This window comes from Vitis riparia, chromosome 13 (assembly GCF_004353265.1).
Source record: "Vitis riparia cultivar Riparia Gloire de Montpellier isolate 1030 chromosome 13, EGFV_Vit.rip_1.0, whole genome shotgun sequence".
In the NCBI taxonomy this organism is placed as follows: Eukaryota; Viridiplantae; Streptophyta; class Magnoliopsida; order Vitales; family Vitaceae; genus Vitis; species Vitis riparia.
Window position 1 is genome coordinate 27,840,290 of NC_048443.1, and position 13,902 is coordinate 27,854,191.

Here is a 13,902-nt window from a genome sequence, read left to right on the forward strand (position 1 = left end):
TTAACGATTAATAGGAATAAAGAAAATTGATATAATATCATAACTTAATTTAATGAGAGGTCTTATATTTGAACTCCGTAATTTGTATTTCCCCATCTGTTTGATTGTTCGTTATTAAATCCAAATCCTTCAACAATACTCTTACGGCTAATGGAGAATTTTCTATGAAGCTAAACCTTAGTAGAAGTGAAACCATTATCTATGGTTATGTTGTCTCTTCTCATAGATCATCACTGAAGTTTAGAAGACTAAATGAACAAAATCAAGTTGTCCCATTAACCATGAACATGACTTATAACCTAATCTATATACTTGCTTAATTATTTGCCGGCCAAAACATAGTATACCAATATTGTTGGATCAAAACATGAAAAAAGGACAAGCATATGATCAAGACATCAAATCTTAGTCCATTGGACGTGAATTAAAGTGATGATCAGATTCAAAACCCCATCAAGAGTCCAGATTTATCAAGAATAATAGGAATCTATTCTGTTGCCGGACTAAAATTCTATCATTTGTTGTTTTTGTTTGTTGCTGTTGTTCTAACGTAGTTTGCAGAAATCCCAACTCATCATTCCTTGTAAAGATCGTAGTGTTGATTGGTCTCCTTATTATCTTCCATTATATATATGATCAAGCATGACTAAGAAACTTTATCAGTAAAAATGGAAGTATTACTCTCTAGCCTTGAAGAGTCATCTTTTGAATGGAAACTGCCATTAATAAGCACCATTCTGGTAACCCTAATAGCCCTTCTTGCTGGGTCCATCAAATTAAAGTTTTCTCCACCTGTAGACAAGAAGCTTCCATCGGGGTCCTTAGGGTTTCCATTCATAGGAGAAACCATAAGCTTTCTTAGGGCGCAGAGACAGGACAAGACTGTAGAATGGATCGAAAGCCGTATCGCCAAGTATGGACCAGTGTTCAAGACCTCACTGATGGGCTCAAAGGTGGTGGTTTTAACTGGCCAAGCTGGTAATCGCTTTCTCTTCAGTGGAAGCGACAATGGCATTCTGAGCAACCAGCCGATGTCCGTCGCAAAGATTCTTGGAAAGCACAGCATCTTTGAGCTTGCAGGGACAAGGCACAAGCTTGTGAGAGGTGCAATCATGAATTTTTTGAAACCAGAAAGCATTCAAAGGTCAGTGAGCAGGATGGATTCTGTAGTCCAGCAACAACTATTTCAGGTAATCATCCATGCATGGATCCTGATCAAGATGGATAATTCATTCTGGTAAAATTGAGTAGTTCTTATCATCTTTCAAAGGGTTCAATATTGATTGCAGGAGCTGGAAGGGAAGGATTCAGTACAGATGGTTGGGTTGATGAAGAAGATAACGTTCAAGGTGACTTGCAGCCTACTTTTTGGATTACCAGATGGGAAAGAGACAGAAGAACTTTTGGAGGATTTTACCACTGCCCTCAAAGGAGCTTGGACAGTTCCTTGGGATCTACCGGGGACGGTCTTTCGCAAAGCCTTGCAAGCAAGAGGGAGGATATGTAAGCAGCTAGCTCAACTTGTACGAGAGAGGAAGGCAAAAATTGAAGAAGGAAGAGTGGACTCCCATGAAGATATCATCTCTAGCCTTATCACTCTGAGACAAGAAAATGGCCAGCCTTTATCGGAAGAGGAGATCATTGACAACTTGATCTCGGTGGTTATTGCAAGCCATGATACGTCTACAGTACTCCTGGGACTCCTCATAAGGCACCTTGCAAGGGACACTGAGGTTTGCAAGAAGGTGCTTGAAGGTAATGAAAACCTAGGAAACAGTTTCTAGGCATAATCATTTAGGGCTCCTCTAAAGGGTTAGGTTGTTAAAGAACTTGGGGCCTTTAATTAATCATAACTTTAACCTAAAAGGTAAAGTTGTTAGGAATTTAAGACCTTTAGTTCACTAGAACTTTGGTACCATGTTAGGGTTCTGGTTTGATACAAAAGTTTATGATGTTAGATAATGATCTATCAATGTACACCTGAAGAACTAACACTTCCTAGTGTTTGAATTTTGACAGAGCAAAAACAAGTTGCAAAGGCCAAAGAAGGAAAAAGCAATGGAAAGCTTACATGGGGTGAAGTACAAATGATGAAATATACATGGAGAGTGGCTCAAGAGCTCATGAGGATGACTCCTCCAGTTCTTGGCAACTTCAAATGTACTTGGAGAGACACCAGTTTTGGTGGCTTTGATATCCCCAAAGGATGGCAAGTAGGGCTTTTCACTTCTACACAATTCTACACACAAAAATTAACATATTCATAGAGTTTGAACTACATATAACTTCAACTCTTGGCAGGTATTTTGGGTGGCTCCTGGCACACACATGGACAAGAAAGTTTTTGAAGAGCCAGAGAAGTTTGATCCATCAAGATTTGAGAACCCTTCAACATCAGTCCCCCCATACGCATACTTAGCTTTTGGAGCAGGCCCACGAGCTTGCCCTGGTGCAGACTTTTCTCGGGTTGAAGTGCTGCTCATGATCCATAATTTGATAACAAAATATCACTGGGCAGAAATGATCATTGATGAACCTATTGTACGTGAGCCCATGCCCTACCCAGCCATGGGCCTTCCTGTCAAGCTTTACCAAAGAAGTACTACATAAAGATAAACCACAGTTTAAAGTCATCTCTGGAATAATGTCTACTGTAGGGAGTAAGGGTCTCCAAAAAGCCCGCGGCCCGCTTTAGGCCCGGCCCGGCCCGGCCCTTTAAAAAAAAACTACAAAAATAAAAAGTATTAAAAAAAATATTCATTTCAAAATTTTATTCATTGAATGTATAATTACATTTGAAAATGTGGGAAAATTTTACATCACTACAAAATAAATACATCCCAACTAGGTTGACACCTATTTATTTGTCAATCATCTGTATTTTTCAACCACAAAAAATAAAAATAAAAATATAATATACATTTAGTCATTATTTTCTGGCGGTGATGGCGAACTATCATGCATCCATGAAGATCTTGATAATTTTAAAGATTCCATATCGGTAAGCATCTCTGTTTCTCGAATGGAATTGTACATCCTTTTATCTGCTATTTCCTAATCTTTCACACATATCCCTACTTCAATAACATCTGGCGCTAAGTTGCATCGTTTTTTACTAACTACTCTTCCACCTGCACTAAAAGCAACTTCTGATGCAACTGTACTCACAGGAACTGTTAGTGCATTACGAGTAATTATAGAAAGTACAGGATATTTGTGTTGATGTGATTTCCACCATATTAAAATATCAAAATCTTCTTGATCTTCAAATGAAATTGTATCAGTATTAAGATATTTATCTAAATCAGATGTATTACTTGGAGAACTATTTGTTGTCTTTTTTCGACTTTTCAACATTTCTAGAGCTCCTTTATAAAAAGATGAGGAGTTTGTAGATGTAGGTGGTAATTTAATAGTATTAATATCATTACCATATTTTTCTTTATAATAGTTATATAAATTATATAATAATGAATTTATTTCATTTTTAATTTCTTCAATTTTTATTTGGTCATTAAAATAAATAATTGTTAACTATTCATCCAAAGCTGCAAATTTCAATCTAGGGTCCACAATTAAAGCAATATAAAAAATTAAAGGTATTTCTCCCCAATATTTTCTAAATTTTTCTATCATTGCAAATATTGTATCATTAAATATTTCAAAACTTAAATATTTTTTAAGTACAATAAAAATATTAGTTATTTGCGTAATAACCCGATTTGAAGTTGGATAATATACACCACAAAAAATGTTTGTTGAAGTATCAAAAATTTCAAAAAGATCTCTTAAAAGATCTGCAATATGCCAATCATAATCATTTAATGCATAAATATTTGTTTCACAATCATTGTTAATTAATTGTATTTCATATAATTCGACTACTTTTCTATATTTTGTAATATTTTGTAAAAGTTTATATGTGGAATTCCATCTAATGGCCATATCCAAATTTATATTTTTTCTTTTCATATTTAACATTTTGCAACAATAAAAAAATAATTCATGTTTTACTTGAGAACTATTAATACTATATGCAATGCCTCTAATTTTTTCCAATGTACTATCAACATTTTTTAATCCATCCTTTACAATTAAATTTAAAATATGTGCACAACAACGCACATAAAATATTTTAGCATGATCTTCTTTTACTTGCCAATATAGTTTTAGTCTATGTATTGCTGCATCATTATTAGCAGCATTATCTAATGTTATTGTCAATATTTTATCACGAATGCCTAAATTTATAATTTCATCATTTATTAAAGATGCTATATTTTTACCACTATGTGGAGCATTTATTAATTTAAATGAAATTATTCTTTTATTTAATTTCCATTCATTATCAATGTAGTGAGCAGTTATACATAAAAAACCAGTGTGAGTTAAAGATGTCCAAATATCAGATGTTAAACAAATATTTCCTTCAAAATTTGTAAAATTTTTTTTTAAAATTTCTTTTTGTGTATAAATTTTTTTTTTCATAATATCTCTTTTAACTATATTTCCAGACCAACCTTTAAATTGAGGCTTAATACCTCGTTGAATTGTTCCTGCAAAATTATCAGTTTCTATCATGTTGAAAGGTTGTTCTGCTCTTATTATATAATCAATCATTTCTTCACGACAGTTAGATTCATCATAAGAAAATGTTTTTAAATTTCCACTTTCATTTTTACCTAATTGCATATAATTTCTAATATCTACATTATTTTTAGTTTTACAATTTTCATGATATCTTTTTAAATGACTTGTGCCTGCATTTGAGCCACCAGTAAGAAATTTATTACAAATTTTACATTTTGCTTTTATTTCTTTTTTATTATTTTCTAAAATTATTTCTATTCTATCAAAAAAATTCCATATATTTGAAGTAAATTTTTTATTTGATGATATTTCATCACATGGACTAGATGAAGAAGCACTTGTCATATTATAATTATTGATAAAATATTATGCCAAAAATAATAAAGTAATAAATATAAAAAAAATCTAACAAAAAAATAAAGTAGTAGGGGTGAAGTATGTTACTCAATTAGAGAACCGATGCAGAAATTCCTAGCAAATTTGAACTCTTGGAGCCACCAATGCTTGTTTTGCACCACCAACAATATTGTATAATTTGAGGGAAAAATAAAAGAATTTGAAATATTGTAGAATGTGAGAGAAATAGAGAGAGAAATAGAGAGAATTTGATGAAAAAATGAAAAGGAAGAAAATGTATTTATAGGAAGGTTAAAAAAAAAAAAAAATCAAAATAATTGGCCATGTGACCGTTGGAGGCTTAACTCCAACGGTCACATGGGCAGGAGCTAGGCTCCAACGGTCACATGACCGTTGGAGCCTTTAATTTTTTTTTAAAAAATAATATACTTTATTTTTATATACATATAACTAACTCAATTAATAAACATAAAAAGAATGTAGTTTAGTTGGTTAGAGCCTTAAGGTTTAAGCATGAGGGAGGGGTTTGAATCCCCCCCTCTCCCTTCCCTTGGTTTCATTTTGGCTTAAATAAAAAAGCCCCCCGGCCCGCCCGCCAACCCGCGGGCTCATAGGCCGGGCCGTGAGTCTAGCATTTTAGCATGGCCCGGCCCGCCCGTTGGAGACCCCTAGGGAGTCTTCAAGTTTTAATTTCTACATATGATCAAATTAGGATTTGTATTTCTAAGTGAATATTTATCAAGTTCATCTTATATTTTTCCTTAAGGAGGTACCAAGTTCATCTCGGGAATAAGGTGTACTAACCGAGACATACTTTTTGAAATGCACTTGTGGGTTCTCCAAGGCAAATTCAATGGTTCTATCTTTAAAAAAGTTTTGAAGGAGTTATTCTAGTTGGTTTGGTTAAGGTTTTTTTGAGCTCAAACTTAGCAAATATTCCAAATTGCAAAAATTAGGTGCTCTTCCTTAGGCAACCTCAACACATATACAACAAGTCAAGGAAATTTCAATTGGTTGAGGACTGGTTGAGTGCAACCTCAAACCATTGAGTTAAAGGGGTTTAAGGTTTTAGGTAGTGGTCGAGGCTTTTACTTAAACTACTTGAACACTAGTCGACCGTCACTCAATTGGTTGAGCTTCTTCTAGCAATGGTCACGTATAAAAATACTTGTTCCTCCAATGGCTATGTTCGATAATTTTGTACCTAACAATTATTTTTAATAAATTTACAATAGTCAATATTCCATAAGAATAATCGCAAAATTGATTCTAATTTTTTCATTTTCAAACTTTCAAAATCTCCATTAAGAGTTTGAATACGACCTATTCATACCTTATCTTCTAAAATTCTTTGGAAGTAATTGTGTATTTAAAATATTTTCAAAACTACTTTCATTCCTTATTTGATTGATGATGGTGAAAGCCTTTTTGTTTCCCTTCCTTATATCTTTTAGAAAAAGAAAGATAATCTTCTTATTGCATTTGGTGATAAGTCTTGGTAGAACCTTACAAAAAAAAATTTAAAAAAAGAAAAATGTAATGAGTCAACTACTCTTGGATTTTTCACGTGGCAGTCAAACATCCAAACGTGTTACAGGAAGAATGCGTGCCTACTGCCTGCCGTGTTGTGATTTTCCAGCCCCATATTATCTGATCTTTGAAGTAGTAGTCACATGTGCTCAGTGTTTTTGGTTCACATAAAATTCGGCTTCTCCCCACCACAAAAATTAAGGCATTTTTAAAAAGTAAATTTATTAAAATATCATAGTTTCAAAATTATTTTCTTTGCAGCTTCTTGTTTAAATATTGAAATTAATAATTTTAAAAATATTTTTTTAATTGTAAGTCTAATAAAAAAGTATATTTATTAAAATATCATAGTTTCAAAATGATTTATGAATTAATTTTTGCATATTTAGATCATAATATATTAAATATAAATTATTGACTCGATCATGAAATATGATTTTTATTTATTTTACTTATTAATTATTCCACACATATAAAATCAAATGTACAAAGGTTTAAAAGATATATAACTTCAAATTCTTTTTTACATATTTTTTTTTATTATGTTATATTTATTTTCATTGTTCGTAAATAACTTATTGAGTTTTTAATAGTGATCAATATTTTTTTGTTGATTTTAACCCGCTTTTTATAACAAACATTTATTAAACCTTCTAGATGGAAGATTTGAATGATATTTTTCTATGAATATTTATTTTGGTGAAACTCTTATTTTATTTATTGAATATTATAAGTTCATGTACTAATATGTATTTTTAAAGTAGGGTCACATGTACAATGTTTTTTTTCCACAAAATTGGGCTTCTCCTCACCACAAAAATTAAGATATCTTTTTATTTTAAAAAAATATTTATTAAAATTATTGGGATGTGGATGAAATTAATTCTAAATTTTAAATGTAAATGAAATCAACCCAAAATTTGACAGGTGTGTTCTATAATTGCACTATGTGAATTGTACCAAAACCCGACATCTGGGGGGTCCACAAGAAGTTGTGTTCATGGCGAGAATTATTGCATGTGGAAGTTCATTTGCCTAATGAGAGAGCAAATGTATGGGAGGTCTCTCATAATTTTGAAACCTTGGAACTTGCTTTACTTCGAATTCATCTGCATTTACCATCCATTTTCTTGCTCGTTTTCGCTTTTCTCATCCTATTTAGCCATATCAATTTTTATAACCCATTTAAACTCGAATCAATCCATCTAACCTATTTAGCAAGTTGACCCATTTATGATTTATTTGTTGTGCAAATAAAACTTTTAATGCAAATAATATTAATTCAAAAACACAAAAATAAATAATTTGTATTAAAATACATGCGATTTTAACATGATTGACTAACCATATCTATATCGACAAATGAAAGAGAATAATTATATTATAGACAATATTACATAAGATAAAAACTAAATTGAATTATTGAGTTTTCGAAACATTTCATATTTCCTCACTCTTCGTACCTATCTCTATTGAATGTCTCTATCCATCACATGTACCCTTTGCAACCTTATCTCTATTTAATAACTTTTTTCACTCATCACTTATAATATATAGAAAGATATTCCTAATATATTTATGCTTATTCTATATATTTAACTAATATTATAATATCATATCGACTTAGAAAATATTTTATACAATAATCTATACAAAAATGAATTTATACTAATTAAGAATTTGAAACACTTTACAACATTACATAACTTGTTTACGTAATCATATTAAAATAATCTATTTATCGTCTAACTTATATAGATGATATGTTTAACATATTTACTTAACCATGTGAAATTGATCTGTGTATGATCTGACTCGTTAATCTATATAAATTTCTCAAATCCCAAGGCAGAGTAGATCACCTAGCAGCTTTAGAGAGATTCTTTGAAAGGATTCGGAACTTCAGATTGAGGCTAAATTCCAAGAAGTACACATTTGGAGTGACTTCTGGGAAATTACTGGGGCATATGATCAGTGAACGAGACATAGAGGTTGACCCAGATAAGATCAAAGCCATACTTGACATGCCTGTGTCGAAGACTAAGAAAGAGATTAGGGGTTTTTTGGGCAGATTACAGTACATCAGTCGATTCATAGCCAGATTGATAGACATATGTGAGCCCATCTTTCGTTTTTTGATGAAGAACCAACCAACAATTTGGAATGATGATTGTCGGCTTGCATTTGAGAAGATTAAGGAGTATTTGTTTTCTCTTCCTATTTTAATGCCTTTCATGTCGGGACGTCCATTTCTTCTGTATTTGTCAGTTTCAGACATGACCTTGGGATGTATGAGCTCAGATTTTAAAAAATAAAAAATTTAATTATTAATGTCATTTAATAAAAAATAAATAAATAAATATATAGATAAGTAAATTTTCATATATCATTATAACTACTAAAAATATTGTATAATTAAATAGAACTTGAAATTTAAAGCAAATAAATAATACATTTATAAATTTTAAATTAATTAAATGGTTCTTAAGAAGTTTAACGGATCGAGACCATGTTCACATCATCTATGTAAGTTGTATTCAAACTTCCAAACGTGTTGCATGAAAGATATTGTGTCACTTCCGTGTTTTGATTTTCTACGTTTAACCATGCATTGATCATGTGATAATATTTTTGAAGTAGTGGGATCATATGTAAAATTAATTTTTAAATATGAAATTCTGCTTCTTCAACCGTCTGTCTCACAACATGACCCACAAAGGTAGATAGACTTGAACTTTGACAAGGAGGGATCCAGATGGCTTCTGTTCCTCCACACTTCATGTGTGTCAAAAAATGGAGCCGCCTCAATGAAAAAACGTTTTGTCCGACAGGGCAACATGAGATGGTGGGGTGGGGTTGAATGGGCGATTTTAAAAATTACAATATGGTTTCATTTTAACCTTTTAATCACCTAACTTGTTGGAAGAAATCTTTTTAAACTTATAGTAACTTACTATGTAACAAGTTTCCTAAGATAAGATGAATAGGAACAAAATTATCGATAATTATAAAAAAGACTCGATGTTCTAACACACAATATTTAAACTTTATGATAATTTTTTTTAATTGTCAAATTGAATAAAATTAAACAGACTCGATTATTAGGTGACGAATGATAAATTTCTTTTATTAACTATGGATGTTAGAGTCCGAAGAAGAAGATCAGAAAATGTGGACACAAAGGGCTACTTTTGAAAGACCTTGGAAAAGCAAAAAATTATCAAGAAAATAAAGAAATATACTGTCACACCTAGAAGGAAAACGACTTGTGTGGTTGAAAAAATAGCAATTTTTTAAAATAATTTTCAATTATTTTCAAGAATAAAATTTAAGTTGAGAACTCAAATATGAATTAAAATAATTTTCTTGATTTATTCTTCGTAAAATACTGTACATTTATGTTGAATATAAACATTTTTGAAATATTTTCAATTGTTCGATCTTAATGCGCAGAAAACCTATAAAAAAAGTAGTTGAAAACATTTTTTTTTTAAATTAATCTATTTTCATAAAAAAATTGAAAAAAAAAACTAATTTCAATTAAACTTTTGCAAATATAATTTTTAAATTTGAAACCATTTTTCTATTCATACTAAATACACCCATAATTTGAAATCAGTTTAATTGGCAACACCATCCAAAACAACTAAAGTAGAAGTTATGGGAGTAGAAGTTATGGGTGTATTTAGTATGAATAGAAAAATGGTTTCAAATTTAAAAATTATATTTGCAAAAGTTTAATTGAAATTAGTTTTTTTTTTTCAAATTTGTTATGAAAATAGATTAATTTAAAAAAAAGAATGTTTTCAACTACTTTTTTTTTATAGGTTTTTTGCGCATTAAAATTAAACAATTGAAAATATTTCAAAAATGTTTATATTCAACATAAATGTATAGTATTTTACGAAGAATAAATGGAGAAAATTATTTTAATTCATATTTGAGTTCTCCAAATTAAATTTTGTTCTTGAAAATAATTAAAAATAATTTTTAAAAATTGCTATTTTTTCAACCACACGAGTCGTTTTCCCTCGAGGTGTGACAGTATATTTATTGCCATCCAAAGGAGTTGTCATATCTTTGATGAGAATTGATCACATTTTTAGTGCAAGTAATGGTAAGTGATTAAAATTTCTTTCTTTTCATAAAGAGACAACGGTTTCTTCATAAAAAGTTTGTCAAACGTTACAAAGGATCGGAAGAAAGAACGTGGGAGAATGTACCTTCACATTTGTTGTATGTGTCCAAAACAATGGTGGGATTTTTTTTAATGGGTCTTAGGATTAGGATTAGGAGGGATCCAAACTACATGGTTCTGCACCTTCACATTTACTATGTGTCACAAAATGGAGCCATTTTTTTTTATCTAGTTAGAACAAATTTTATTCCCTTAAGATCACTGAGAAGAGATTACATTATCAAATTGATTAAGGTTGAAGAGATTCAATTGTTAGGATATGGATCGACCACATGTCCTAACAGACCATGCCACCCGTCCCCTGTCTGTTGTACCAAAACCTAACATAATTTTGACTGTACGAGAGGAGTAATCCTACCGTGGATGAGACTTGATCACATTTTTATTGCATGTGGAACTGTGGAGTACGAAAGGCGTGCATGGTGGAAGTCCATTTGCCTATAAAGAGAGAGCATGTATGGGAGGTTTCTCATGCATCCTAGTACTGAAGATCAGCAAGAGACAAATGATGATGGGTAGCAGCTGCAACTCAACCATGTCTTCTTCATTTCCAAATCCATTCCTCTTCCTGCTCTCTCATAATTCTGAAACCTTGGAGCTTGCTTCACTTCATCTTCATTTACCATTCATCCTCTTGCTCCTTTTCCTTTTCTTTTTCTCTTTTCTCATCCTCTACAAACCCCTAATCACCAAGCAAATGCCACTGCTCCCTCCTGGTCCAACTCCATGGCCATTAGTTGGGAACCTGCCTGAATTATTCACAAAAAAGCCGGTATTCCGGTGGATACTTGGACTTTTGGAGGAACTCAACACTGAGATTGCATGCATCAAACTGGGCAATGTCCATGTCATTCCCGTGATTTCGCCTGAGATTGCCAGGGAGTTTTTGAAGAAACATGATGCAGTGTTTGCATCCAGACCTATTACAATGGCGTCCCATCACTTGAGCAGAGGGTTCCTGACAACAGCTCTTTCTCCATGGGGAGAGCAGTGGAAGAAGATGAGAAGGATCATCATTTCTGAGGTGCTTAAGCCAGAAAGACATATTTGGCTCCTCCAGAAGAGAACTGAAGAAGCCGACAATCTTGTCCGCTTCATTTATAACCAGTGTAAGTTCTCTAGTATTACTAGCCATAATTTTACGGACTCATCGGTTGTGAATGTGAGAAATGCAGTCAGACAATACACAGGAAATGTGGTTAGGAAGATGATGTTCAGCAGAAGGTACTTTGGGGAAGGAAGGAAAGATGGAGGGCCTGGACTTGAAGAAGAAGAACACGTCAACTCCCTCTTTACTTCGCTTGCTTACCTATATTCATTCTCTCCATCTGATTACCTTCCATGCCTGAGAGTCTTCGACTTAGATGGCCATGAGACGAAGGTAAAAGACGCTTTGAGCATCATCAACAAGCATCATGATCCGATAGTGGATGAGAGAATAATACAATGGAGGAATGGGGAGAAGAAGGAGGTTGAGGACATACTCGATGTTTTCCTTACAATCAGCGACACAAAGGGAAAACCATTGCTATCAGTAGAAGAGATCAAAGCCCAACTCATAGTGAGAATTTAGCTCTAATATGTTATCTTAATTTCGTATATATATTCTGAAGTTCTTCTCTTTGGGGTTCAATATATATTAACTATATACAATCTGGCAGGAACTGATGATTGAAATAGTGGATAATCCAGCGCATGCAGCTGAGTGGGCAATGGCAGAAATGATCAATCAACCCGAGATTATGCAGAAGGCCGTGGAAGAAATCGATAGATTGGTTGGAAAGGATAGACTTGTTCAAGAATCCGATATCGCGCAGCTCAAATATGTTAAAGCCTGTGCTAGGGAAGCTCTGCGGCTTCACCCCATGGCACCATTCAACGTGCCCCATGTATCCATGGCGGACGCCGTTGTGGCCGGTTACTTCATCCCCAAAGGCAGCCATGTCCTGCTGAGCCGGGTAGGGCTTGGACGGAACCCTAGAGTGTGGGAAGAGCCATTAAAGTTTAAACCAGAGCGGCACATGAATGATGAAGTGGTGGATTTAGCTGAGCATGAGCTTCGGTTCATTTCATTTAGTACTGGGAGACGCGGGTGTCCTGGAACTGCCTTAGGGACAGCCTTGACAGTTACACTCTTGGCGAGACTCCTTCAATGTTTTTCGTGGAGTGTGCCACCGAACCAGGACCAAATTGACCTCACAGAATCAATGAACGAGCTCTTTCTAGCCAAGCCTCTCCATGCTCATGCAAAACCACGCTTGCATGCTTCCATGTATGGGAATTGATTAAAACTTCATCTATTCCGGGGGCTTGATGAGTAGAGCCTATAAATAAGGATTTATGAGTCAATAAAGATAAATGCTCTCATCCTATTTTCTTTTCTTTTCCACTTATCACATAATGCTTTGGGGATACAAAGATATATGAAAAATGATATGTCATTATATTTCACTTTTATTATCATAATTTTTATTATATAAAATTTTTATTATCAACATGATCCTATTATAGAAAATTTTAATTATATTTTTTAAACCATTTTTTACATTAATAAAAACTCAAAACCAAGTAAGTTTTTATAAATTTTATTTTCTAAAAATAATCAATAAAAAAGATAAAATAAAATAATTTTTAGAAAATAAAAACTAGAAAATGTTTTCTTACACCAAATATAATATAAAATTTTAAAAAATATATTATAAAAAATATTTGTATTTTAATTGATTTGCAGTGGGTTTTTCCTCTTTTTTTTTTCCTTTCATTGTAGTGTATACGTCATGCATGTCCACGTTAACATTTAAATCTTACATCCTTCTAAGTTGACTCCTAGATATGTTCACAAACATTGTCCAACTTTACAATGTTGACTCTTCTATCCTAAACTTCTAAGTTGACTCCCAGATATGTTCACAAACGTTGTCCAACTTTACATTACGCATTTGATTTTGAAAGAGGTTGTAAGTAGTACTTCTTAATGTTTGGAATTGCTTTCTCAGAACCTTAGACATTTGATAAAATTTTAAAATTCCTTTTTAGAATCTCTTCTTAATAAGTGAAATTTTCAAAACCCACTTTCTTGTTATGTGATATATTACTAAAAATATTATCGAATTATTTTCATTTTTCTTTTTTAAATATTTGACATAATATTCCACCCCAAACATGACGTATTTTAATGGGTCATCTAACTTAGACCTCTAAAGTCATATATATGATGTCATCAAATT

The 13,902-nt window shown here is 32.5% G+C and overlaps 2 protein-coding genes across 2 annotated transcripts; both read left to right on the forward strand.

The window, feature by feature from the left end:
* Nucleotides 1–668: 668 nt before the first annotated feature.
* Nucleotides 669–2,610, forward strand: LOC117928497 (cytochrome P450 716B1-like). Its single transcript, XM_034848375.1, has 4 exons — nt 669–1,190; nt 1,290–1,755; nt 2,020–2,213; nt 2,302–2,610. The coding sequence occupies exons 1-4, from the start codon at nt 669–671 to the stop codon at nt 2,608–2,610; spliced, it is 1,491 nt and encodes a 496-aa protein (XP_034704266.1).
* Nucleotides 2,611–11,164: 8,554 nt separating this feature from the next.
* Nucleotides 11,165–13,126, forward strand: LOC117927737 (tryptophan N-monooxygenase CYP79A68-like). Its single transcript, XM_034847395.1, has 2 exons — nt 11,165–12,236; nt 12,337–13,126. Exons 1-2 carry the CDS (start codon nt 11,181–11,183, stop codon nt 12,958–12,960), a joined length of 1,680 nt encoding a protein of 559 aa, XP_034703286.1. The 5' UTR covers nt 11,165–11,180; the 3' UTR covers nt 12,961–13,126.
* The last annotated feature ends 776 nt before the right edge of the window (nt 13,127–13,902 follow it).